Source organism: Typopeltis vanoorti, chromosome 17, assembly GCF_054136105.1.
Source record: "Typopeltis vanoorti isolate ZY-2024b chromosome 17, IOZ_Tvanoo_1.0, whole genome shotgun sequence".
Classification (NCBI taxonomy): Eukaryota; Metazoa; Arthropoda; class Arachnida; order Uropygi; family Thelyphonidae; genus Typopeltis; species Typopeltis vanoorti.
Genome location: NC_143565.1, coordinates 5,457,782 through 5,484,339, shown reverse-complemented (window position 1 = coordinate 5,484,339; position 26,558 = coordinate 5,457,782). Strand labels below are relative to the sequence as shown.

General features: G+C 39.3%; 1 protein-coding gene across 5 annotated transcripts in view; it reads right to left on the bottom strand.

Moving 5' to 3' along the window:
* LOC150097110 (testis-expressed protein 2-like) overlaps nt 1–26,558 on the bottom strand; it is a 254,835-nt gene that overhangs the window by 90,255 nt on the left and 138,022 nt on the right. For all 5 annotated transcript variants that reach the window (XM_090407014.1, XM_090407018.1, XM_090407016.1 and 2 more), the window contains exon 6: nt 9,540–9,811. In XM_090407014.1, coding sequence (XP_090263140.1) covers nt 9,540–9,811 — 272 coding nt within the window. The remainder of the gene's footprint in view (nt 1–9,539; nt 9,812–26,558) is intronic.

The following is a 26,558-nucleotide window of genomic DNA, read 5'->3' as shown; positions in this document are numbered from 1 at the left end:
AACAAGGCACGAGTTTGCTCACCCAAGAATTGTTGGAATAAGTGACACATGGATGGATGAGGATAACATTCTGAAAGGAATAGAGATGGAAGAGTATGATGTGTTATGCGAAGATAGAAAGGATAAAAAAGCAGGGGGAGTGCTATTGATGATAGAAAAAGAGTTATGTCCATACAAAGTAGAGATGAAAGAGGTTTCTCTCTTGGTGCCGGTGGTTTTGAGGCACTATGGTATGAGATAGAGGTGAATGGAATCAAATACTTGGTGGGATGTTGTTATAGACCAAGTAATGTGGACAGTAGTGATAATGAAATACATGATCAAATTAGCCAAGCAAATAAGAAAAGAGTGATCATTATGGGCGATTTTAATTATGGAAATGTAGACTGGAATGATGAGATAGCAACTGGAAGTAAAGAAAATGAGTTTCTTGAGTTTTTGAGGGATAACTACCTCAGCAGTGTGAGGACCTCTGTGAGAAAAGGGTATATGTGGAAGTACAAGGGGGGGGGGGTGATTATGAAGAGCTCAGGAGACAGCTTGTGGGTGTAGCATGGAATAAGGAGTTAGCTGGAAAAGAGATCAATGCAGCTTGGGGGATTTTCAAAAACTATCTAGTAGATGCAATGTCTAAATGTATTCCAAGGGTGAGAAGGTAAATAAGGTATGTGTGAAATGGATGAATAACGAGATTAAGCATGCGATAGAGAGAAAAAGGGACATTATGGAGGCAGCATAAGAGAAGCGGAAATAATCAATTCCATGAGGATTACAAAGACCAGGCAAGGAGGGTGACTTGGTTGGTGAGAGTAGCTAAAGAGAGGTATGAACAGCAGTTAGCTAATGAAGCCAAAAAGAATCATAGGGAGTTCTTTCAATATGTAGCCAGCAAAAGAAAGAATGATTATGGAAGGATGACATCGATTGGAGAAAATGGTATAAAGACAGCTGTTGCAGAAGGTATGTGGAGATACTTAATGAGAAGTCTGTAAAGGTCTTTCAATCTTGTGAATGTGACTTCATGGGGAGATTGAGAGCAGTTGATGATGGGGAAGAGATACTGACTGTAAGTGAGCAAGAGGTGTATGGGGAGTTGAGCAAACTAGATGTTAATAAGGCTGTAGAACTTGATAATATATCACTACGTATTCTGAAGGAATGTGCCAGGGAATTGAGGCCAGCCTTGACAATTTTTTAATACGAGTCTTGCACTGAGTCAAGTTCCTAAGGAGTGGAAGGAGGGCAAGATTGTACCACTTCATATAGGAGGTGATCAAACTCAAGCATCAAACTATAGGCCTATCTGAGTGTCAGATGACATTTAGATTAAGTTGCTGGAGAAGCTTGTCTGAACTAGGATCCAGAATTGGGTTGAAAATAATGGTATTATCTTTGATGGACAGCATGGATTTGCTAAAGGGAGGTCATATTTTAGTAATCTACTTACTTATTACAATAAGGTGACAGATTCCTTCGGCAGAGGGGTAGAATACTTTAATTTCACAAAGGCTTTTGATAGATTAACGCATGATAAGTTGATAATTAAACTAGGGCAAATGGGGTTGGATATTAGACTGGTGCATTGGATTGGAGATTGACTATCTGACAGGCATCAGCAAGTTGTGTATGAGGGTGCAATATCCCTTCAGGTGAAAATCACTAGTGTTGTTGGGCCTCAGAGGTCTGTTTTAGGGCCATTGCCCTAATGATATTGGGGAAGATTTGGATGAGGATATTCAGTTGTTTTCAGATGATGCAAAGTTGAGACAAATTATGAAGAGTAGAGCTTGAATAGATTCAGTGAATGGGCACAGGAGTCAGGGTTTTAGTTCAATGTTGTGAAATGTAAGGTTTTAAAATTTGGGAAAAAAAGATCAGATGTAGAATTTGCACTTGGTGGAAATATATTATTGGATGTATAGGAAATAAGATAATTAGAAGAAACACACATATAAACTACAGTGAAAATTATTTAATTGTAAATATTTCATCCCAAGTATCTTAGGACATCATCAGTACAGTATTTAAACAAAATTAGGAATAACATACAGTTAGGGCGCATGATTACAATAGAATCTCATTCATGAAAACGTGCATAACGTGCTAAAGTAGTACAAAAAAAAAATAAATAAATAAAAATAAATAAAAAAAAACGTTAATTATTTAACACAATTTTGTATGATAATTTCCCATACTTTAGGAATAGTAAGAACGTCGTTGCGGTTTAGGTTTGGTCTGTGTAGTAGGGCTTCAGAACTTTCTTTGTATAAACGTTCATGTTTAAATAAAGATCTATGTAAAAGTTTAGCCTTTTCCCAATGGATCCTATGGTTTGGATTTTCAATTCCGTGTTGAGAGAGGCCAGATTTCTGCGGTTTAAGAAGACGAATGTGGTCTTGATGTTCCGAGATGCATTTCTGAACAGACCTACCTGTCTGTCCAAAGTAAGATAATTTGCATGAGCATGGAATCTCATAAACACCAGGTAACATCAAGGGTGAGAATTTGTCCTTAGGAGAAGGTAATAAGTTGTAAATTTGGTTGATAGGTTTGTAAGTAGTGGCGAAATTGTATTTCTTCATAATTTTAGAAAGGCGTTCTGAGATGCCTTTAACGTAATGTATGGGAATCCTATGCACTTCTTCCTGTCTGGTTTGATGTATGCAGAAATGACTGATGATTTTTTGAGTTGTTTTGGGATTATATTCATTTAGGATGGCTGTATTTTTGATAACTTCTAATTCCTGGTTTAAAGATTCTTCAGAGGAGCAGAATTTATGTGCTCTGGAAACTAGTGATTTAATAATGCCAGATTTCTGAGATGGATGATGAGCAGAAGAATTGTGAATGTAGCGACCTGAGAATGTAGGCGTGCGAAAGACGGACGTGGGGATGGAACCGTCTTCTTTTCTTTTGATATGTAAATCCAAAAAAGAGATACCCTGTGGAGATTCTTTTTCTAACGTAAAGTTGATGCGATGATGAAGAAGGTTAATTTCTGCTCCTCTGAAGAATCTTTAAACCAGGAATTAGAAGTTACCAAAAATACAGCCATCCTAAATGGATATAATCCCAAAACAACTCAAAAAATCATCAGTCACTTCTGCACATATCAAACCAGACTGGAAGACGTGCATAGTATTCCCATACCTTATGTTAAAGGCATCTCAGAACGCCTTTCTAAAATTATGAAGAAATACAATTTTGCCACTACTTACAAACCTATCGACCAAATTTACAACTTATTACCTTCTCATAAGGACAAATTCTCACCCTTGATGTTACCTGGTGTTTATGAGATTCCATGCTCATGCAAATTATCTTACTTTGGACAGACAGGTAGGTCTGTTCAGAAACGCATCTCGGAACATCAAGACCACATTCGTCTTCTTAAACTGCAGAAATCTGGCCTCTCTCAACACGGAATTGAAAATCCAAACCATAGGATCCATTGGGAAAAGGCTAAACTTTTACATAGATCTTTATTTAAACATGAGCGTTTATACAAAGAAAGTTCTGAAGCCCTACTACACAGACCAAACCTAAACCGCAACGACGTTCTTACTATTCCTAAAGTATGGGAAATTATCATACGAAATTGTGTTAAATAATTAACGTTGTTTTTTTTTTTTTTTTTTTTTTTTTTGTACTACTTTAGCACGTTATGCATGTTTTCATGAGATTCTATTGTAATCATGCGCCCTAACTGTATGTTATTCCTAATTTTGTTTAAATACTGTACTGATGATGTCTTAAGATACTTAGGATGAAATATTTACAATTAAATAATTTTCACTGTGGTTTATACGTGTGTTTCTTCTAATTATGAACGCACCACAGGTTTCGTTATTTAAAAAAGGAAATAAGATGTTGGGTGATGGTGGATAGGAATCTAAAATTTAGAGGACACACTGCCAAAATTGTGAGGGCAAGAGAATGAATTCTGGGAATGATGTGGAAGACACTGACTTGTAGAAGTAAGGAAATTCTTGTTCCATTGTACCTTGATTAGGCCACATATGGACTACTGTGCACAGAATTGGTTACCTGGTTTTCAAAAGGACAAAGAGATGTTAGAAAAAGTCCAGAGGCAATTGACTACAGTAGTTTCTGATCTCTAGAATGTTGAATATGAGGAAAGGTTGAGAAGATACATTTTAGAGTCTAGTGGGCAAGAAGAAGAGAGATAATATGATAGAGATGTACAAGTTGGTAAGAAGTAGTTATAGGATCGATGTTCAAGAGGTGTTTTTATAAAATGTTTGGAGATGGGGAGAGAACACGAGGTCAACTCTGGAGGCTGTAAAAGGAGGGTGAGAACAATGGAGTGAGAAGCAGATTTTTTGCATGCAGAATTGCGAATGATTGGAATGCCTTGTCTGAGATGGTGGAATCTGCAGAGAATTCAAATGTGTTAAAGGCAAGGTATGATGAGCTGTGTGCATGACAAAGGGGACCTACTAGATGAATCTTTGATTCCATGGGTTTTAGGACGAAGATAATAATAATGTTGGTTATTTTCCACTGTATTTTTTTTCTGTTCAGAGAATTTTTTTTTAAAGTATCCAAAATTTCTATGGTTGTGTACTCATTATTTGCTCTAATTGTTGCACCAAGTGTTTTTCTTACAGCATTTATTAAAACTGTTTTTTTTCTCATTTTCCAGGTATTTTCTAGACTGTCAAAAGTTATTTTCTTTAACTCTATTTCTGTAATTGTTTTGTGTACTTATATCTTTCGGTTTTGTTATGTTAATAATGCATGTTATGTTAATAGTGCATGAATGAGCAGGTAAGTGTAACTGTCATTTCAATGTTGCAAAAAGTAAGGTTTTGAGATTTCTCAGGGGCCAAGTTGCAAAGACGTCACATTGGAGAATGGTAATAATTCAGAGACCTCTCACATGCAGAAATAGAGAGGTTATGATGCCACTGTTATAAGGCCTTGATCAGGACTCATAAGGATTATTTGCACAGATTTGGTCGTGGAGTTTTCATGGTGACAAGGATATGTTGGAAAGGGTCCAGAGAAGTTGGAAGTTTATTTTTCACTTGGTTAGACTATAATAAATTTAGTTTAATCTTTTATCCAAGTGTGAGCAAACAAAGTTTGTGCCTGAAGTATCTTCAGGACTCAGGCAACTCATAGTAAAGGTGAACCAAGCGCTTATCACTCCTTGTCTCAGTATCTCCCATAAGGCAAAGCACATTAGAGAGAGAGGTATGGGAATGCTAGAAGAGGAGAGAATGGAAACAGTAGGAGAGACAGAATGAATGAGAGGTATGGAAGTGCTAGAAGAGGGGAGAATGGAAACAGTAGGAGAGACGGAATGACACAGAGGGGTATGGCAGTGCTAGAAGAGAAGAGAATGGAATGAGAGAGAGAGAGAGAGACGTATGGGAGTACTAGAAGAGGAGAAAATGGAAACAGTAGGAGAGAGGGAATGAGAGAGAGGTATGGGAATGAAAGAAGAGGAGAAAATGGAAACAACAGGAGAGAGGGAATGGTAAGAGGTATATAATGTATGGAGACTCAATTGATCCGTGGTGTTCAAGATAGGATGCGTGAGGAGTGTTTGCCAGGAGGAACGAGAGAAAGGGTGGCTTTGGCAGTTAAGAGAGGTGAAAGGGTGGATGAGATGATTGTGATGGTGGGAACAAATGACGAGTGGTGGTGTAAATAGGGCAGTGAGAGATATGAGATTCTTGCTTGAGGTGGTATGAAAGAGGACACAGAGAGGAAAGATAGTGTGTGTATGTTGCCTAGGTATGATAATGACGAACTGAGCAGAAGAACGGTAATATTGAATGACATAATTAGCTAGAATGTGTGACAAGAGAGGACTGGAATATGTGGATGCTTGGAGTGCGTTTGAGGACAAAGAGGAATTGTATGCAAGAGACCACTTACATTTGAATGAGGAAGGACGTAGGCATCTGGAGAGATTGCTGTTCTGAAAAAGTCAGTATGTCCCAGGGAAGATGGTAGCAGGGTTGGCCTCTTGTGGTAATGGGTACTTGGGAGAAGGGGGATGACATCAGGTAACACTGAGCCCAGTGGAGTCTAGAGGGGATAATGCTGGGTATAGAAACAGCGGCATTTATAAGCTATATATTAATGCCAGGATTATCTGGAATAAGGGTGGCGCAGATAGCATCAGCCTGGCAAAAAATTATTGGGATCACTGAGACGCAGTTGACAGAAGAGAATATAATAACAGGAATAGAAGTCGCTGGGTACAGCATTTTTCGGCAGGATAGGAAGGGAAAGCATGGTGGTGGAGTACTGCTTATGATAAGTGATGACCTATGTCCTCTAAGAGTGGAGGCTTTGGAAGGCAATAACACTAATGATTTTGAAAGCATATGGTGTGAGGTAGAGGTGGGCAAGACAGGATATTTAGTGGGGTGTGCTACAGACCCAGGAGCACAGAGGGTAGGGACCAGGAGATGTTTAGACAGTTGAGTTTGGTAAGTGCAAGAAGAATGATTTATTTGAGATTTTAACTACAGTAGTATAAATTGGGGAGAGGAAGATGCATGTAGCAATAAGGGAATGGAATTTCTAGAATTCTAGAGAAAAAATGGCTTAGGCAACATATAATTGAGAAAACAAGAGGTTCAAGAGTTTTCAATTTGGTCATAGGATCAGAAGAGTTGATATTAACTGAGATGACATCTCTCCCACCAGTTGGAGAGAGTGACCATGTGGTTTTTGACTTGGAAGATGAATAGACATGCAGGAGTATCAAAGAGACGGGAACGTATGTGGAATTATAAGGCAGGTGATTATAATAGTCTTAGACGTCAACTTGGGGAAGTTTCATGGAGGGAGGAATTGGAAGGCCGGGATATCATTAGTGCGTGGAAAATTATGAAAGAATATTCGTTAGAAGCAATGGTAAGTTGTATACCACGAGTGAACAAGAGCACACAATTTGGAGTAAAGTGGATGACAAACAATATGAAACAGGAATTGCATGCGAAAAGAGGCTGTGGAAGAGATATAAGGAGACAGGAGAAGAGAAGATGTATGAAGAGTATAAGACACAGGCCAGAAGAGTGACTAGTATGGTAAAGAAGATGAAACTGGAATATGAGAGGAGATTAGCCCTAGGATCCAAAGAAAATCCTAGGGAATTTTTTTATTTATGGCCAGTAGAAGGAGTAATGACTGTGGAAGAATCATATTGTGGGATAAAAATGGGAATAGAGTGACTGATGCAGCAGACATAGTAGAATTGTTCAATGAACACTTTATTGGAGTATTTCATCTTGGAGGAGTCAGTTTTAATGCTAGAGGGGAAAGGGCAGGTTCAAGGTTTAGAGGTACAGGAGGAGAGTGCGTTTCAAATACTGAGTACTCTGGATGTCAGTAAAGCTTTGGGACTGGATGGTATTTCACCACGAGTTTTGAGAGAATGTGCTAGGGAACTGACAGTGCCTTTGACCTGGCTTTTCAATGAAAGTTCTGGCTGCTGGAAAGGTGCCCATGGAATGGAAGGAAGGTAAGATAGTGCCATTGCATAAGAACGGTAGCAGACTGGAAGTGTCTAATTATAAACCAGTTTGTGTGTCATCAGTATTTAGTAATATCTTGGAGAAAGTAGTGAAGGACCGTATACAGCATTGGACAGATGAGGGTAATGTTATCTGTGAGAGTCAACATGGATTTGTGAAGGGCGCTCTTATTTTAGCAATATGCTAGCCTTTTATGATAAAGTTACAAGAGCAGTAGATGAGGGAAAGGCATATACTGCCATTTTCTTAGACTTAGCGAAGGCATTTGACAAGGTGCCACATGATAAGCTGATATTTAAGTTGCAGCACATGCATCTGGATGTCAGATTGGTCAACCGGATTCAGGATTGGCTGTCCAATAGGTATCAGAGAGTTGTGTATGGTGGAGCAATATCAAAGAGACAGAAGGTTACAAGTGGGGTTCCACAGGGCTCAGTACTAGGACCTATATTGTTTAACCTTTATATCAATGACATTGTCAGTGGATTGCAAGGGAATATTCAGTTGTTTGCAGATGATGCAAAGCGGGGGAGGATTATTAGTAATAGTGCAGATGCGGCAATCCTGCAAGATGATTTGAATAAGCTAGACAGATGGGCAAATGAAAGGGGGTCTCTATTTAATGCAGCAAAATGTAAGGTCTTGAGGTTTGGGAAACATAGATGGGATGCTGCATACTCTATGGGAGGAGTTATACTGGAGGAAGTAGGGGAGACAAGAGATCTTGGGTTGATGATTGATAGAAATTTGAAATGTAGGGGACATATTTCAAAGTTGGCGAAGGTAACACAGAGGATTGCTGCAATAATGAGAAGGAGACTGACTTGCAGAGATAAAACAGTTATCATTCCGTTGTAAAAGACCCTGATCAGACCACAATTGGACTATTGTTTTCAGATTTAGTCCCTACCATTTGAAGGGGATAAATTAACTGTGGAAAGGGTACAAAGGCAGATAACAAAGATGGTTTCAGGACTGTACAATGTTAGTTATGAGGACCGGTTGAGGGAATGTGGACTGCAGAGTTTAGTGGATAGAAGGAGAGGTGATATGATTGAGACTTTTAAACTGTTGAGAAGTGGTTACAGGGTTGACACTGGGGAGTCCTTTCGTTTCGTTGAACAGGAGCAAGGAGTGATGACAAGGGACCATCCTCAGAAGTTACGAAAGGAAACTGTGAGCAAGAGGGTGACGAGTGGTTACGTTGCATGGAGGGTGGTAGAACCATAGAATGCATTGCCTGATAGAGTGGTGAGAGCGAGAACGGTCAATGATTTTAAGGAGTGGTATGATAGACTTTGTGTTTCCTAGGAACCTCTTACGATGAGTCTAGATAGACTGTGTTTCCTAGGAAGAACCTCCTGCGATGAGTCTTTTGACTCTATGGAGGCCTGAATAATAATAAAATAAGAAGAAGAACAGTGAGTGAGTGAGTGAGTGACTGACTGGAACAGTTTGAAGGTTGAAGTGGTGAGTGTATCCAGAGTGAATGATTTAAGAGAAACTTAAACTCAAACTAAAATGACAACTGGAGTGAGTGATCTATGACCTCTCACAATGAGTCCTTGAAGTCTCAGAAAATAATAATGATAACAAAATGTAAGCCAATGGACCTGCTAACAATGGACATATTTCAGATAATATATGTAAGATATGATGAACAGAACCAAACTACCCAACTAACAAATGGAAACAGATAAATATATCCAACATTGCTACTTAATATTACAAAAAATCTTATGCCTGAGACCATATCAAGATCATTAAATATAATTAAATATTAATCATTAAATTATTATTAATTATTAAATTAAATATTAATCATTAAATTAAATATAAATCATTAAGATCATTAAATATAATCAAAGTAATACATAAAATTGGAAAAACAAAAAACTTTAAAGTTCAAATATTAAAATAATTCTCAATACAGGAATAAAATCAGGATTATCAACTGCAATAACTGTTTTAGTTAATTATTTTATTTTATTTAGTTAATATTTTATTTTTTTAGCATACCTGTCTTTTTCAGAAAATTTGGTTTCTTCTTCTTCTGAATGATTTTTAGCATTGACAGCGATTTCTTGTTCACCTTTCTGATTTCTTCTCTGGAATAACTTCAAATTTACTTTTGTTTCCAAAGTCATCTGAAATAATCCAGAGTAATCTATATCAACATCCATCCATAGTCCGTGTGCATCCACTACAGGAAATGAGGTTCGTCGAATTACAGGAAGAGTGGTTCCCAAACAGATATCAGTAACAGTCAATTGATGAATAAAGTATGGCACCTAAAAAAAGGGAATAAATTTCACCATAAGAGAAGAAACTACTCTAAACAAAATATATCAGTATTTCCTGAACTCCATAGACTCACCAGGAAGGTGTGAACTCTTTATGGGCTATAATACTTTCATACCTAAAACTTTTTTTTTTTTATTATTATTATTATTGTTCCGGGAAACTCCAAGGAGTCGACAGACTCATCGAGGGAGGCCATAACATCATGTCAAGAACAACTATTCAACATTCACACAGTATCTATCATATCTTGCCTTGAACTCATTCACGGTCGTAGCACCCACAACAGACTCTGGAAGCTTATTCCACTCATTCACCACTCTCCAAGTAAAAAACCTAGCTCTAACACCCTTGTCAACCACGCTCTTGCCCAGCTTCCATGCATGGCCCCTAGTCCTCCCACCACCAGTCATATTTTCAAAAATATCTTCTGGATCAATCTTATAAAAACCCTTCAGTAATTTGAATGTCTCAATCATATCACCCCTCCTTTGCCTATCGTCCAATTTCTGCAACCCACAAATCCTCAACCTATTCTCATAAGGTTCATTCCACAGACCTGCTATCATCTTGGTCACTCGTCTCTGGACCCTCTCCACTTCCTCCCCATCACGAAGAAACCCTGGTGCCCATAACTGGGCGCAGAAGTCCAGATGGGGTCTTATCAAGGCTCGATGCAGAGGAACAACAACTTGAATGCATTGAAGAGGGTAGCACCCACTACAGCAAAAAACTTACTTTTCACTTCCATATTCATGACAAATACAAAACACAGCTTCAATGGATGTATAATGATGAGTTGCATTTGACTGGCTTTGGAGTGAGTGCACTGGAGAAAGTGTTGCTGGATGGAAGCAGTGTGTATGGAAGTATAGTATGTGATGTGTGCAAGAGACGAAGTGAAACATCAGGAGAATGGTACTGAAGAGACAGAAGTGCTTGGCAGTGAAAATAGTAGTAGTGTGAGAGATAAAGAGGGACAGGAAAATGGGGGAGCCTGGGGAGACATGGAATTGGGAGAGTGGATGTTGAAAGTGGCACTGAATGTGTGTATGAAAATGGAGTATATTGCGATGCAGGTGAGGAAGTTGAGACTGAGCAGATATGGGGTAAGTGGTGATAAAGGTGATTGGGAAGGTGTGTGGAGAAAGTGGCTTGGATAGAACTGGTTATAGACCTAAAAATGAATTACTGTGTTTGTTTACAAATGCCAGAAGTATCAAAAATAAGGGAGATGAAATTGTTTCATTGATTGAGTTTATTCTTCCCAAAATCATTGGAATAAGTGAAACATGGCTGAATGAAGATGATATTCTAACAGGAATAGAAATGGAAAGATATAGTATTTTCTGAGAATAAAAAGGAAAAGAAGGGGGGGGATAGCACTGCTGATGATAGCAATGGATTTATGTCCACATAAGGTAAACATTAAAGAGGGAAATAGTGGCAATGGTTATAAGGCAGTGTGATGTAACATGGAGGTTGATAGGAAGACGTGGATTGGTGATCAAGAAATGTATAAACAACTTGGATTAGTGAAAAAAGGAAGGATAATTATTATGGGTGGTTTTCATTATGGTAGTATAGAATAGAAGAAAGAGATAGCATTTCGGAATAAAAAAAAATTAATTTCTCAAGTTCTTGAGAGATAATCTCAGGCAGTACATTAGGAGGCCACGTGAGGATCAAGAGTTTTAGATTTGATCATTTCAGAGGATGTAATTTGAATGGGGTTTCACACTTTCCTCAAGATGGTGAGAGTGATCATGAAGTGATCACTTGGGCTGTGGGTAGCTGTATGCAGACTTTTGTGATAAAAGGATATACGTGGAATTATAAGGCTAGTGATTATGACAAGCTCAGGAGACAGCTTGGAGTTATAGCATAGAACAAGGAGTTATTATTATTACATAACACCTCCAGGGAGTCCAAAGACTCATCGAGTGAGGATATCTACTCTACAAGTTTCTGTCTCCACCACTCCACCAACTGCAATTACCTTCATCATCTACACCAACGCCATCTACTGCCGACCACCACTACTAGTATTTTCACAGACAATCACAAAATATCCATGCCCACGGCAGGATTTGAACCTGCAGCCTTTTGGCTGGAGAGCGGATACACTAACCACTCAGCTAATCAATGTGTGAATGTATTCTGAAGGCCAGGGTGAATAAGGTAGGTGTAAAATGGATGAATGATGAGCTTAAGCATGAAATCTGGAAGTAGAAGATACTTTGAAGGCAGTACTTGATGAAAAATGGTAATAATAAGTTACTTCAAGATTATAAAGAACAAACAAGGAGAATGACTCAGTTGGTAAGGAAAACAAAAGCGTAGTATGAGCAGAAATTGGCATATCAAGTGAAGAAAAACCCCAGAGAATTTTTTTTAGATATGTGGCAAGTAGAAGGAAGAATGATCATGGTAAGATGATGTTATTATTATTATTACCCCAAGACCTCATGCAATCAAAGACTCATCTGGGAGGTCCTTTTATCACACACACACATCTCATCATACCGAGCCTTAAACACACTCAAACTGCTTGCAGACACCACACTCTCAGGCAAGGCATTCCAATCATTCACAACTCTGCACGAAAAAACCTGCCTTTCACTCCCCTACTCACACCCTCTTTATACAGTTTCCAGCGATGACCTCTGGTTCTTCCCTGATCTCCCACAATTCTCTGTAGAACTTCTCCAATAACAACCTCTAACAACCGCTTACCAACCTGTAGGTCTCTCCACCAGACTCTGCAAATTACATCTTCTCAATCTTTCCTCATACTCAACATTCCAGAGGTCAGAAACTACCTTAGCCAGTCGCCTTTGGACCCTTTCCAACATCTCTTCATCCTACTGAAAACCCGGTGACCAAATCTGGGTACAATAGTCCATTATTATTATTATTATTATTATTATGTGACACCTCCAGGGAGCCCAAAGACTCATTGAGGGAGAATGTGCCAACACCATCAAATGACTGGACCTCTTCCAACCACCAACCTTGCTCAAACCTGCTTAACCCTTTGTGAGCCATTAGTAGCAGAGACTCTACCAATCAACCAACCTTCGCTGGCAATATATAAGAATTGTCTACAAGTTTCACCAGCATTACTGTCTGGCTTCTTCAGGACATGCGTAACGGTACACGGAACTAACGTTTACCAGTTATTTGTTACCTGACATCGTCTCCCTTCTCCTAAGTATCCATTCCCACAAGAGGCCATCCCCACTATCATCCTCCTTGGGACACACTGACTTGTTCAGAACAGCAATCTCTCCAGATGCCTACGTCCTTCCTCATTCAAATGTAAATGGTCTCTTGCATACAATTCCTCTCTTTCCTCAAACGCACTCCAAGCATCCACATATACCAGTCCTCTCTTGTCACACATTCTTGCTATTATGCCATTCAATATCACCGCTCTTCTGCTCAGCTCATCATTATCATACCTAGGCAACACGCACACTATTTTTCCTCTCTCTGTCTTCTTCCTTACAGTCTCAAGCAAAAATCTCATATCTCTCGCTGCCCGACTTACATTACCACTCAAGTCATTCGTTCCTACCATCACAATCATCTCATCCACCCTTTCACCTCTCTTAATTGCCATAGCCACCCTTTCTATTGTTCCTCCCGGCAAACACTCCTCACGCATCCTATCTTGAACACCATGGATCATTGAGTCGCCATACATTATACCTCTTACCATTCCCTCTCTCCCATTGTTTCCATTCTCTCCTCTTCTTTCATTCCCATAGGTCTCTCTCATTCCCTCTCCTCCACTGCTATTCTCTCTTCTAGCATTCCCATAGCTCTCTCTCATTCCATCTCTCCTACCGTTTCCATTCTCTCCTCTTCTAGCACTTCCATATCTCTCTCTCTCATTCTGTCTCTCCTACTGTTTCCATCCTCTCCTCTTCTAGCACTCCCATACCTCTCACTCATACTCCCTAAATTCTCTCTCTCCCCTACTCTGAATCACCTTGCATTTATCTCTTCCATTCTCCTAATCTTATCTTTCATACTTCTGCTCTCATTCACAAGATATTCCACCTCCTCTTTCAGCTCATCTATCTCCCTCTACAAGTCAGTCACTCTTAATCTAAATTCACTCTCCCAAACAAAACCATCTCCTAAACTTTCACAGTCAATCACACCGTCCACACTATCAACTATTATTTTCTCATTCATATATATATTTTTTTCATTCTCTCCTATCACACTACTTGTCTTCCTACATTCATTCCCCGTTCCTGGAGCAACAAGGTTGGATATCGATATTTCTAATGCACTTATTTCCTCCAGCTGCCTGCATTTTGTGCACATACGCTCTCCGCTCTCTTTCACAAGCCACATATCCAATTCCCGAGATGCATACATGCCGAAAGTAATGCATGCCACAATAGTCCATGTGTGGCCTAATCAAAGCCTTATACAACGGAACAAGAATCTCCCTACTTCTACACGTCAGTGTCCTCCGCATCATTCCCAGAAGTCTTTGTGTTGTCTTCACAATTTTGGCGATGTGTCCCCCTAAATTTTAGATCCTTATCCACTATCACCCCCAGATCTCTTAATTCCTCTACTTCCAACAATATATTCTCACCAAGCATAAATTCTGCATCCCATCTTTGTTTTCCAAATTTTAAAACCTTACATTTTGCAACATCGAACTCGCATCCCTATTTCCGTGCCCAATCACTCAATTTATTCAAGTCTTCTTGCAAGGCCACAACATCTTCATTACACTTTATGGTTCGTCCCAACTTTGCATCATCTGCAAACAACTGAATATCTCCATCCAAATCTTCGCCCATATCATTAATATACAAGTTAAATAGTAATAGCCCTAAAACAGACCCCTGAGGCACTCCACTAGTGACTTTCCTTTTCCTGGATATTGCACCCTCATACACAACTTGTTGATACTTATCAGATAGCCAGTCTCCAATCCAATGCACTAATCTAATATCCATCCCCATTTGCACTAGTTTGACTGTGAACTTATCATGAGGTACTTTATCATAAGCTTTTGCGAAATCCAAGTATATTACTGTGTATCCTTCTCCTCTGTCCAAGGAAGCAGTCACTTTATTGTAATAAGTAAGTAGATTACTAAAACATGACCTCCTTTTAAGAAATCCATGCTGTCCATCAAAGATTATATCATTGTTGTCTACCCAACTCTGGATCCTAGTTCTCACAAGCTTCTCCAACACCTGACACACAGATAGGCCTATAGTTTGATGCTTGAGTTTGATCACCTCCTTTATGAAGTGGCATAATGTTGCCCTCCTTCCACTCCTTAGGAACTTGACCAAATGCAAGACTCGTATTAAAAAAATATGTCAAGGCAGGTGTCAACTCTCTGGCACTTTCCTTCAGAATACACGGTGATATATTATCAAGTCCCACAGCCTTATTTACATCTAGTTTGCTCAACTCCCCATACACCTCTTACTCACTTACAGTGATTCTCTCTTCCCCATCATCAAATGCTCTCAATCTCTCCATGAAGTCATATTCACAAGATTGAAAGATCTTTATGAACTGCTCATTAAGTATCTCCACCTCACATTCTGCAACAGCTGTCTTTATACTATTTTCTCCAATCGATGTCATCCTTCCATAATCATTCTTTCTTTTGCTGGCTACATATTGAAAGAACTCCCTAGGATTATTTTTGGCTTCATTAGCTAACTGCTGTTCATACCTCTCTTTAGCTACTCTCACCAACCAAGTCACCCTCCTTGCCTGGTCTTTGTAGACTTCATGAAATTGGTTATTTCCACTTCTCTTATGCTGCCTCCACAATGCCCTTTTTCTCTGTATCGCATGCTTGCTCTCTTTATTCATCCATCTCACACCTACCTTATTTAACCTTCTCACCCTTGGAATACATTTAGACATTGCATCTGCTAGATAGTTTTTGAAAATCCCCCGAGCTGCATTGATCTCTTTTCCAGCTAACTCATTATTCCATGCTACACCCGCAAGCTGTCTCTTGAGCTCTTCATAATTACCCCTCTTGTAGTTCCACATATACCCTTTTCTCACAGGGCGTCCTCGCACTGCTTGCAACCACCCAGGTAATCACTTCATGGTCACTCTCACCAATTGGTGGATGATTTGACACCTCATTTATAATTACATCATCCTGTGATGAGATGACAAAATCCAAGATTCTTAATCCTCGTGTGCCCTCTATTCCATACTGTCTGAGGTAGTTATCCCTCAACAACTCAAGAAACTCATTTTCTTTACTTCCAGTTGCTATCTCATCATTCCAGTTGCCATAATTAAAATCACCCATAATGATCACCCTTTTCTTATTTGCTTGGCTAATTTGACAATACATTTCACTATCACCACCATCCACATTACCTGGTCTATTACAACATCCCACCAAGTATTTGATTCCATTTACCTCTATCTCGCACCATACTGTCTCAAAACCACTGGCACTATTTCTGTCTTGCATCTCTACTTGGTATAGACATAACTTATTCTCCACCATTAATAGCACTCCTCTTCCCTTTTTACCCCTTCTATCCTCATGAAACACATCATACCCTTCTATCCCTATTCATGTCAGGATGTCATCCTCTTCCAACCGTGTCTCACATATTCCGACAATCTTTGGGTGCATAGACGCAATTAGTGCAGCCATTTCATCTGCCTTGTTTCTTATACTTCTAGCATCGGTATACAAACACAACAGCTCATTTCTGGATCTACAGCTAGTTCCACCGATACCACTCACTCAATGTGATCTCTCCATGCTAGACTGGGGCCATTTCCCTTTCTGCTTCTTCATTTTAGAACCCTTTTCAATTCCAACTGTTTCCTCTTGATCCCTGGTCATCCCATTCCTTTCCTGCATACACATGGTCTCACCTCCTCTTGGAGAATCCACCTTTCTCATGCTATGTACCTCTGTCCACCCTGAGCCTCCCCGTTTCCCTGCTCCTCTTGCACACCCATTCTCTCATTTTCTTTACTCATACCACTCACTTCCCCATTCATATCCACTTCTTCAATCTCTCCTGTCTTACTCTCCTGCTCTTCCACATCACTCCCCTCTCGATCTGATTCATTTTCTCTATTCTCTTCTCTACCTTCCTGCAGCAGTCTTCTCTCCAAGCGACTCACACCATAACCACTCAAATGCAGTCCATCACTCCCATACAGCTCTCTTTGTCCCTCAAACTCATTCCGTACATTAACAAACTGTACTCCCATCTCGTCACACATTTCAGCCAGCATATCATTCATAATCCTTGCTCTCCGCAGTCATACTCATTTCACCACAGTCATACCTAGGCAACACACTGACTACCCTTCCTGTCACACTATTATCCTTCCAAGCAGCCTCCTGATATCCATTCTGACACGCTCTTTGTCCTCTCTCTCAAATCATTTGTACCAATTAATACTATTAACTATTTTGCTTGCTCCTGCCTCATATTCAATGCCTAAATCGCTCTACTCATTTTACCACCTGGAAAACATACCTTGTGCATTCTATCCTCTAGCACACCTTTAATAATGGAGTCGCCATACAACGCCACTCGCTCATCTTTCATTAACTCTTTCATGCCATCATGATTTATTTTAATAGTTTTGACCTGAATTTTCTTAATTTCATTCTGCATCCATTTCATTTCTTGCTTCATCCAATCCAATTCAATTTACGAATCTCGTGACACATTCTCTCTGTTGTTAAATCTTTCTAACTTTCTAACTCTCAATCCCTCTTCTCACTTTCACTCTCATTCATCCTTCTTTGTTTCCGTACTTTCGGTCCAACATATGTCTAACTTTCGCTATCATTCTTCTCACTTTAAATCTCATTTATCTTTCTGTTTCCATACTTTCAGTCTAATATGCGTCCAACTTTCGCCATCATTCATTCTTTTTTCGCTATCATTCATTCTTTCGATTTTTTTCACTTTCGATTTCTGCATCACGCCATTTCTAGTTTCATTTTTTCTCTCAATTTCGTTTCCTTCCACCACTCTCGCCTCACTTTCGTCCCTTTTAACATCCGTTACGGTTTTCAAATCGCTCTTTTTCTTTTTTACTGATTTTTTAACATTTTTTCTCCACTCTTCCTCACCATCCTTCTCTTTCAGACGTGCACTCATGTTTCGTTACTAACACTTTCTGTCATCAATTTCATATTTGCATTCATCAGTTCCTCGTTTAGGTCCCACTTTGCACACACCCTTCTTCCATCCATGCTAAACATCCACAAATCATTTATGTAATCGAAGGAATACATATAACAGACCTCACTTAACGAAATGACTGAAATCTAAATTAAAATCATGGAATGACAATGCCGCCGCCATTTTTTTTTTTAATTTTCACTGCAGGTTACTAGGTCTAATAATAACGATTCGTAATTAAGTTTAGGCAAGAAAAATCTCCCACACTAATAATACCAGTAGTGCACAAAGTTTACAGCCGCTCTTACTCAAACAATTATGCATATATACTTAATTATTCCTAGAATAACTTATCTCAATCAGGAGCTGTTCTTAGACACGTCCACAGCGCTTGGCTCCCAATGTCGTGTTTCAGATAAAAATGTTAACGGATAAAAATGGTAGAATGGTAACTACCGCAGAAGACATTGATGAGATATTCAGTGATCAATTTACAACTGTGTTTCATCCTGATCAGGGTGGAATCATGAGGAACTTAGGTGTAGAGGACATAGAGGATGGCTTATTTGTGAGTGAGCAGGAGGTATTTGAGGGAACAAATAGCCTTGATGTCAGTAAGGTGATAGGATCTGATAACATATCACCATGCATCTTAAGGGAATGTTCCAGGGAATTGGTAATACTATTGGCCTGCTTGTTTAATAAAAGTCTTACAGCAGTAGGTGGTTCCAAGGGAGTTGAAGGAGTGTAAAATTGTTCTCCAGCATAAAGTTGGTGATAAGGCTGTAGCTTCAAATTATAGGCCAATCCGTATATCTGGAGTTGTAGTAAAGGTATTGGAAAGATTAGTGAGAAGTAGGATACAGAAATAGGTTGATAACAGTAGTATTCTCTGTGGTTATCAGCATGGGTTTGTTAAAGGGAGATCATGTTTTACTAACTTATTTGTATACTATAACAAGGTGCATCTCTATATGCATCTCCCCTTGGATAGGGGAGATGCATATAGAGTGGTGTACTTGGATTTTGCAAAAGCTTTTGATAGACTGTTCACACAACAAACTGTTAAATAAATTTAAACAGATGAGATTGGATAAGAGACTTCTGAGTTCTATCAGTGACTGGCTGTCAGATAAATATCAGAAAGTTATATATGGGGTTGCAGTATCCCGAAAGAGGAAGATCACTAGTGGTGTACTGCACGGGTCAGTTTTGGGACTATTTCTTTTTAATTTATATGTTAATGTTATTGGTTTAACTAGTGATATGCAGCTGTTTGCAGATGATGCAAAATTGCAGAGAGCAATGCAAAGTCAAGCAAATATTATTGCCTTACAGGAAGACTTGAATAGATCGCATGAATGGGCAGGTAAGTGGAACTATCAGTTCAATCTTGCGAAGTGTAAAGTTTTGAGATTTGTAAGCAATGATGGGATGCAAAGTATACACTTGGTGGGGAAACTTTAAAGGAAGTAGAGGAGATGAGAGATCTAGAAGTAAGTAAGAAGGAAGTAGAGGAGATGACAGATCTAGAAGTGATGGTTGACAAGGAACTGAAATTCAGAGGCCACAGTGCACAAGTTGTGAAGACATCACATGGGATAATGGCAATGATGCAGAAGACCCTGACATTCAGAAATAGAGCGGTTATGATGCCATTGTATAAGGTCTTGATTAGGCCTTATATGGATTATTCTGCTCAAATTTGATCACTGGGTTTCATGATGATGAGGATATGTTGGAAAGGGTCCAGAGAAGATTCACCAAGGATGGTCAGCAGTCTTTGGAATGTGAAGTACAAGGACAGATTGAGAGAATAAGTTGCAAAGCCTCATGAGTAGGAGTAACAGGTGTGTGTGTGGGGGGATATGATTGAGATATATAAGTTAGTAAGTTTGTTATGTTGACATGGAAGAGATTTTTGATAGAATGGGAGAGGGGAGGGTAGAACAAGAGGTCACCGCTGGAAACTGTATAAGGAGAGTGTGAACAGAGGAGTGAGGAGTTGGTTCTTTGCATGGAGAGTGGAATGCATTACCTGAGTGTGTCATGAATGTAGACACATTGAATTAATTTAAGACAAGGTTAGATGAGCATTGTATGCAATAGTGTGTACCTCCAATGATGAGTCTGATTCCATGGAAGTCAGATGATAATAATAATAATAGGACAAATGTCATTGAAACATGTAGTAGAGAGAGCGCAACAGGTTCAAGAGCTTTGGATTTGGTCCCAACATCGGATGATCTAATTATAAATGATTACTGAGTAGAAAGTTCTACGATGAGATTACAAAGTATTTTACTTTATTATTATTATTAAGCAAGACTTCATGGAGTCAAAGACTCATCTAGGAGGATGAGTCTTTGACTCATGTCGTAGACACATTGAATTCATGTCGTAGACACATGAAATTGTATTCTTGTTTTAATCCTTTACCCAAATGTAAACAAACAGATTGTAGGTGAAATTTCTTCACAACTACGCCTTCAAGTATAATATTGTTTGTAGTCTAGTGGTAAAATGTTCCACAACCATCTCTGATTCATAATATTTAATAGTATGGTGATACACTATTTTACTACTTATGTATAGAAAATGACTTCTGCATTGATTTAACCTTGGTATCTTCCTTGGTTCCACTGAGTGAGACCTCAATAAAGATGAAAGCTGGTCTGGGATAGCATTTGCTAATACTTGGGTAAAGGATAAAAACAAGAATATAATTTCTTGTTAAGTATAATATACTTTGACAACTAAGAAAATCCTCACCCACCCCCCATTTGGCACGAATGATCATGTAGTCTTGATTTGGAGGATGAATAGACATGCAGAAATATCAAGGAGAAAGTAGAATGTGAAATTATAAAGCAGATGATTATAATCATCTTAGAAATCAGCTTGTAGCAGATCCATGCATGGAAGAATTGAAAGGGAGATATCACCAGTGTCTGGAAGATACTTAAGGAATATTTATTAGCAGCAATTGCAAGTTGCATACTTTATGTGAAAATGACAACACGTTTTGGCATAAAATGGTTTATTATTGAAATCAAGCAAGAACTGAAGATGAAAAAAGGTTATGGAAAAAGTGTAAGGAGAGAAGAAGTGGAGAGCAGCTTCATGAGAAATATGACTCAGTTCAGGAAACTGACTAGCAGAGTAAGCAAGACAAAACTGGAAATGAGAAGAGATTATCCCTGCAATCCAACTGTCAAGAGAAAGAATAAAGTGGCAAATCTTAATAGCATAAGTCATGATATTATTACTACCCCAAGACTTCATGGAGTCAAAGACTCATCTAGGAGGTCCTTTTATCTCACACACAGCTCATCATACCATGCCGTGAACACATTCAAACTCCATGCAGACACCACACGCTCAGGCAAGGCATTCCAATCATTTACAACTCTGAATGAAAAAAACTTGCCTCTCACTCCCCTATTCACAGTTTCCAGGGATGACCTCTGGTTCTCCCCCGAATCTCCTACTATTTTCTGTAGAACTTCTGCAGCACTGATCTTATAACCACCCCTTACCAACTTCTAGGTCTGTATCATATCTCCCCTCTTCCTCCTGTCCACCAGACTCTGCAAATTACATCTTCTCAATCTTTCCTCATACTCAACATTCCAGAGGTCAGAAACTACATTAGTCAGTTGCCTTTGGACCCTTTCCAATATCTCTTCATTATTCTGAAAACCAGGTGACCAAATCTGGGAACAATAGTCAATGTTCCCTAATCAAAGCCTTATACAACAGAACAAGAATCTCCCTACTTCTACACGTCAGTGTTCTCCACATCATTCCCAGAAGCCTTTGTGTTGTCGTCACAATTTTGGCTATGTGTCCCCTAAATTTCAGATCCTTATCCACTATCACCCCCAGATCTCTTATTTCTTCCACCTCCAATAATATGTCCTAAAACAAGCATAAATTTAGCATCCCATCATTGTTTTCCAAATTTTAAAACCTTACATTTTCAACATTGAACTCACAATATCTTCACTACTCTTCATGGTTCATCCCAACTTTGCATCATCTGCAAACAACTGAATATCCCCATCCAAATGTTCACTAATATCATTAATATTAATCGGAGGGGGGGCTAGTGGGTCAAGCGCTACGAACGTGTTTTGAAGAGCTCCTGATTCAGATAAGTTTTACTAGGAATAATTAAGTATATATGCGTAATTGTTTAAGTAAGAGCGGCTGTAAACGTTGTACGCTACCGATATTATTAGTGTGGGGTTTTTTTTTTCTTGCTTAAACTAAATACGAAAACGTTAATATTAGACCTAGTAACCTGCAGAGAAAAAAAAAAAAATGGAGGCGGCATTGTCATTCCAGGATTTTAATTTGAATTTTAAGTCGGTTCGTTAAGTGTGAGGTCTGTTATATGTATTCCTTCGACTACGTAAATGATTTGTGGATGTTTAGTGCGGATGGAAGAAGGGTGTGTGCGAAATGTGACCTGAACGAGGAATTGATGAATGTGAATATGAAGTTGATGACAGAAAGTGCTAGTACCGATTATGTCGCGAGTGCACGTTTGAAAGAGGATGGCGAGAAAGACAGGCGAAAAAATGTTAAAAAATCAGGAAAAAAAGAAAAAGAGCGATTTGACAACCGTAACGGATGTTAAAAGGGACGAAAGTGAGGCGGAAAGAAACGAAACTGAGAGAACGAATGAAAGTAGAAATGGCGTGGTGCAGAAATCGCAAGTAAAAAAAATCGAAAGAATGAATGATAGTGAAAAAGGAATGACTGATGGCGAAAGTTGGACGCATGTTGGAACGAAAGTACTGAACCAAAGAAAGATGAATGACAGTAAAAGTGAGAAGAATTATAGCGAAAGTTGGACGCATGTTAGTCCGAAAGTACGGAAACAAAAAAAGATATGTGAGAGTGAAAGTGAGAAGAATGATAGTGAAAGTTGGACGTATGTTGGACCGAAAGTATGGAAACAAAGAAGGATGAATGAGAGGGAAAGTGAAAAGAGGGAGTCGAGAGTTAGAAAGTTAGAAAGATTTAATGATAGAGTGAATGTGTCGCGAGGTTCAGAAGGTGAATTGGATTGGATGAAGCAAGAAATGAAATGGATGCGGAATGAAATTAAGAGAATTCAGGTCAAAAGTATTAAAATAAATCATGATGGCATGAAAGAGATAACAAAAGATGAGCGAGTGGCATTGTATGGCGACTTCATTATTAAAGGTGTGCTAGAGGATAAAATGCACAAGGTATGTTTTCCAGGCGGTAAAATGAGTAGAGTGATTGAGGCATTGAATATGAGGCGGGAACGAGCAAAAGAGTTAATTGTATTAATTGGTACGAATGATTTGAGAGAGAACAAAGAGTATGTCAAAATGAATGTCAGGAGACTGCTTGGAAAGATAAAGGAGAATAGTGTGACAGGAAGGGTGGTCAGTGTGTTGCCTAGGTATGATTGTGGTGAAATGAGGCGGAGAGTAAGGATTATGAATGATATTCTGGCTGAAATGTGTGAGGAGATGGGAGTACAGTTTGTTAATGTGTGGAATGAGTTTGAGGGACGAAGTGAGCTGTATGGGAGCGATGAACTGCATTTGAGTGGTTATGGTGTGAGTCGCTTGGAGAGACTGCTGCTGGAAGGTAGAGAAGTGAATAGAGAAAATGAATCAGATCGAGAGGGGAGTGATGTGGAAGAGCAGGAGAGTAAGACAGGAGAGATTGAAGGAGTGGAAATGAATGTGGAAGTGAGTGGTATGAGTATAGAAAATGAGAGAATGGGTGTGCAAGAGGAGCAGGGAAACGGCGAGGCTCAGGGTGGACAGGGATACACAGCGTGAGAAAGGTGGATGCTCCAAAAGGAGGTGAGAGAATGTGTAGGCAGGAAAGTAATGGGATGATCAGGGATCAAAAGGAAACAGATGGAATTGCAAAGGGATCTAAAATGAAGAAGCAGAAAGGGAAATGGCCCCAGTCCAGCATGGAGAGATCACATCGAGTGAGTGGTATCAGTGGAACTAGCTGTAGATCCAGAAATGAGTTGTTGTGTTTGTATACCAATGCTAGAAGTATAAGAAACAAGGCGAATGAAATGGTTGCACTAATTGCGTCTGTGCACCCAGAGATTGTCGGAATAAGTGAGACATGGTTAGATGAGGATGACATCCTGACAGGAATAGAGATGGAAAGGTATGATGTGTTTCGTGAGGATAGAAGGGGTAAAAAGGGAGGGGGAGTGCTATTGATGATAGAGAAAGAGTTATGTCCATACAAGGTAGAGATGCAAGAGGGAAATGGGACCAGTGGTTTTGAGGCAGTATGGTGTGAGATAGAGGTGAATAGAATCAAATACTTGGTGGGATGTTGTTATAGACCTGGTAATGTGGATGGTGGTGATAGTGAAATGTATAGTCAAATAAGCCAAGCAAATAAGAAAAGGGTGATCATTATGGGTGATTTTAAATATGGCAATATAGACTGGAATGAAGAGATAGCAACTGGAAGTAAAGAAAATGAGTTTCTTGAGTTTTTGAGGGATAACTACCTCAGACAGTATGTAACAGAGGGCACAAGAGGATTAAGGGTCTTGGATTTGGTCATCTCATCGGAGGATGTAATTATCAATGAGGTATCAAATCATCCACCAATTGGTGAAAGTGACCATGAGGTGATTACTTGGGTGGTTGCCAGCAGTGCAAGGACCCCTGTGAAAAAAGGGTATATGTGGAACTACAAGGGGGGTGATTATGAAGAGCTCAGGAGACAGCTTGCAGGTGTAGCATGGAATGAGGAGTTAGCTGGAAAAGAGATCAATGCAGTTTGGGGGATTTTCAAAAAATATTTAGTGGATGCAATGTCTAAATGTATACCACGGGTGAGAAGGTTAAATAAGTTAGATGTGAGATGGATGAATAAAGAGTTTAAGCATGCAATACAGAGAAAAAGGGCATTGTGGATGCAGCATAAGAGAAGTGGAAGTAACCAATTTCATGAGTTCTACAAAGACCAGGCAAGGAGAGTGACTTGGTTGGTGAGAGTAGCTAAAGAGAGGTATGAACAGCAGTTAGCTAATGAAGCTAAAAAGAATCCTAGGGAGTTCTTTCGATATGTAGCCAGCAAAAGAAAGAATGATTATGGAAGGATGAAATTGATTGCAGGAAATGGTATAAAGACAGCTGTTGCAGAATGTGTGGTGGAGATACTTCATGAGCAGTTCATAAAGATCTTTCAATCTTGTGAATGTGACCTCATGGAGAGATTAAGAGCAGTTGATGATGGGGAGGAGAGACTGACTGTAAGTGAGCAAGAGGTGTTTGGGGAGTTGAGTAAACTAGATGTAAATAAGGCTGTGGGACTTGATAATATATCACCGCGTATTCTGAAGGAATGTGCCAGAGTGTTGACACCTGCCTTGACATATTTTTTTAATACGAGTCCTGCACTTGGTCAAGTCCCTAAAGAGTGGAAGGAGGGCAAGATTGTGCCACTTCATAAAGGAGGTGATCGTACTCAAGCATCAAACTATAGGCCTATCTGTGTGTCAGGTGTTGTGGTTAAGTTGTTGGAGAAGCTTGTGAGAACTAGGATCCAGAGTTGGGTTGACAACAATGGTATAATCTTTGATGGACAGCATGGATTTGCTAAAGGGAGATCGTGTTTTAGTAATCTACTTATTTATTACAATAAAGTGACTGCTTCCTCGGACAGAGGAGAAGGATACACAGTAATATACTTGGATTTTGCAAAAGCTTTTGATAGAGTACCTCATGATAAGTTAACAGTCAAACTAGAGCAGATGGGGTTGGATATTAGATTAGTGCATTGGATTGGAGACTGGCTATCTGATAGGTATCAACAAGTTGTGTATGGGGGTGCAATATCCAGGAAAAGGAAAGTCACTAGTGGAGTGCCTCAGGGATCTGTTTTAGGGCCATTACTATTTAACTTGTATATTAATGATATTGGCGAAGATTTGGATGGAGATATTCAGTTGTTTGCAGATGATGCAAAGTTGGGACGAACCATAAAGAGTAGTGAAGATGTTGTGGCCTTGCAAGAAGACTTGAATAAATTGAGTGATTGGGCAAGCAAATGGGGATTCGAGTTCAATGTTGCAAAATGTAAGGTTTTAAAATTTGGAAAACAAAGATGGGATGCAGAATTTATGCTTGGTGAGAATATATTGTTGGAAGTAGAGGAAATAAGAGATCTGGGAGTGATAGTGGATAAGGATCTAAAATTTAGGGGACACATCGCCAAAATTGTGAAGACAACACAAAGACTTCTGGGAATGATGAGGAAGACACTGACGTGTAGAAGTAGGGAGATTCTTGTTCCATTGTATAAGGCTTTGATTAGGCCACACATGGACTATTGTGCCCAGATTTGGTCACCTGGTTTTCAGAAGGATGAAGAGATGTTGGAAAGGGTGCAAAGGCGACTGACTAAGGTAGTTTCTGACCTCTGGAATGTCGAGTATGAGGAAAGATTGAAAAGATGTAATTTGCAGAGTCTAGTGGAGAGAAGGAAGAGGGGAGATATGATAGAGACCTACAAGTTG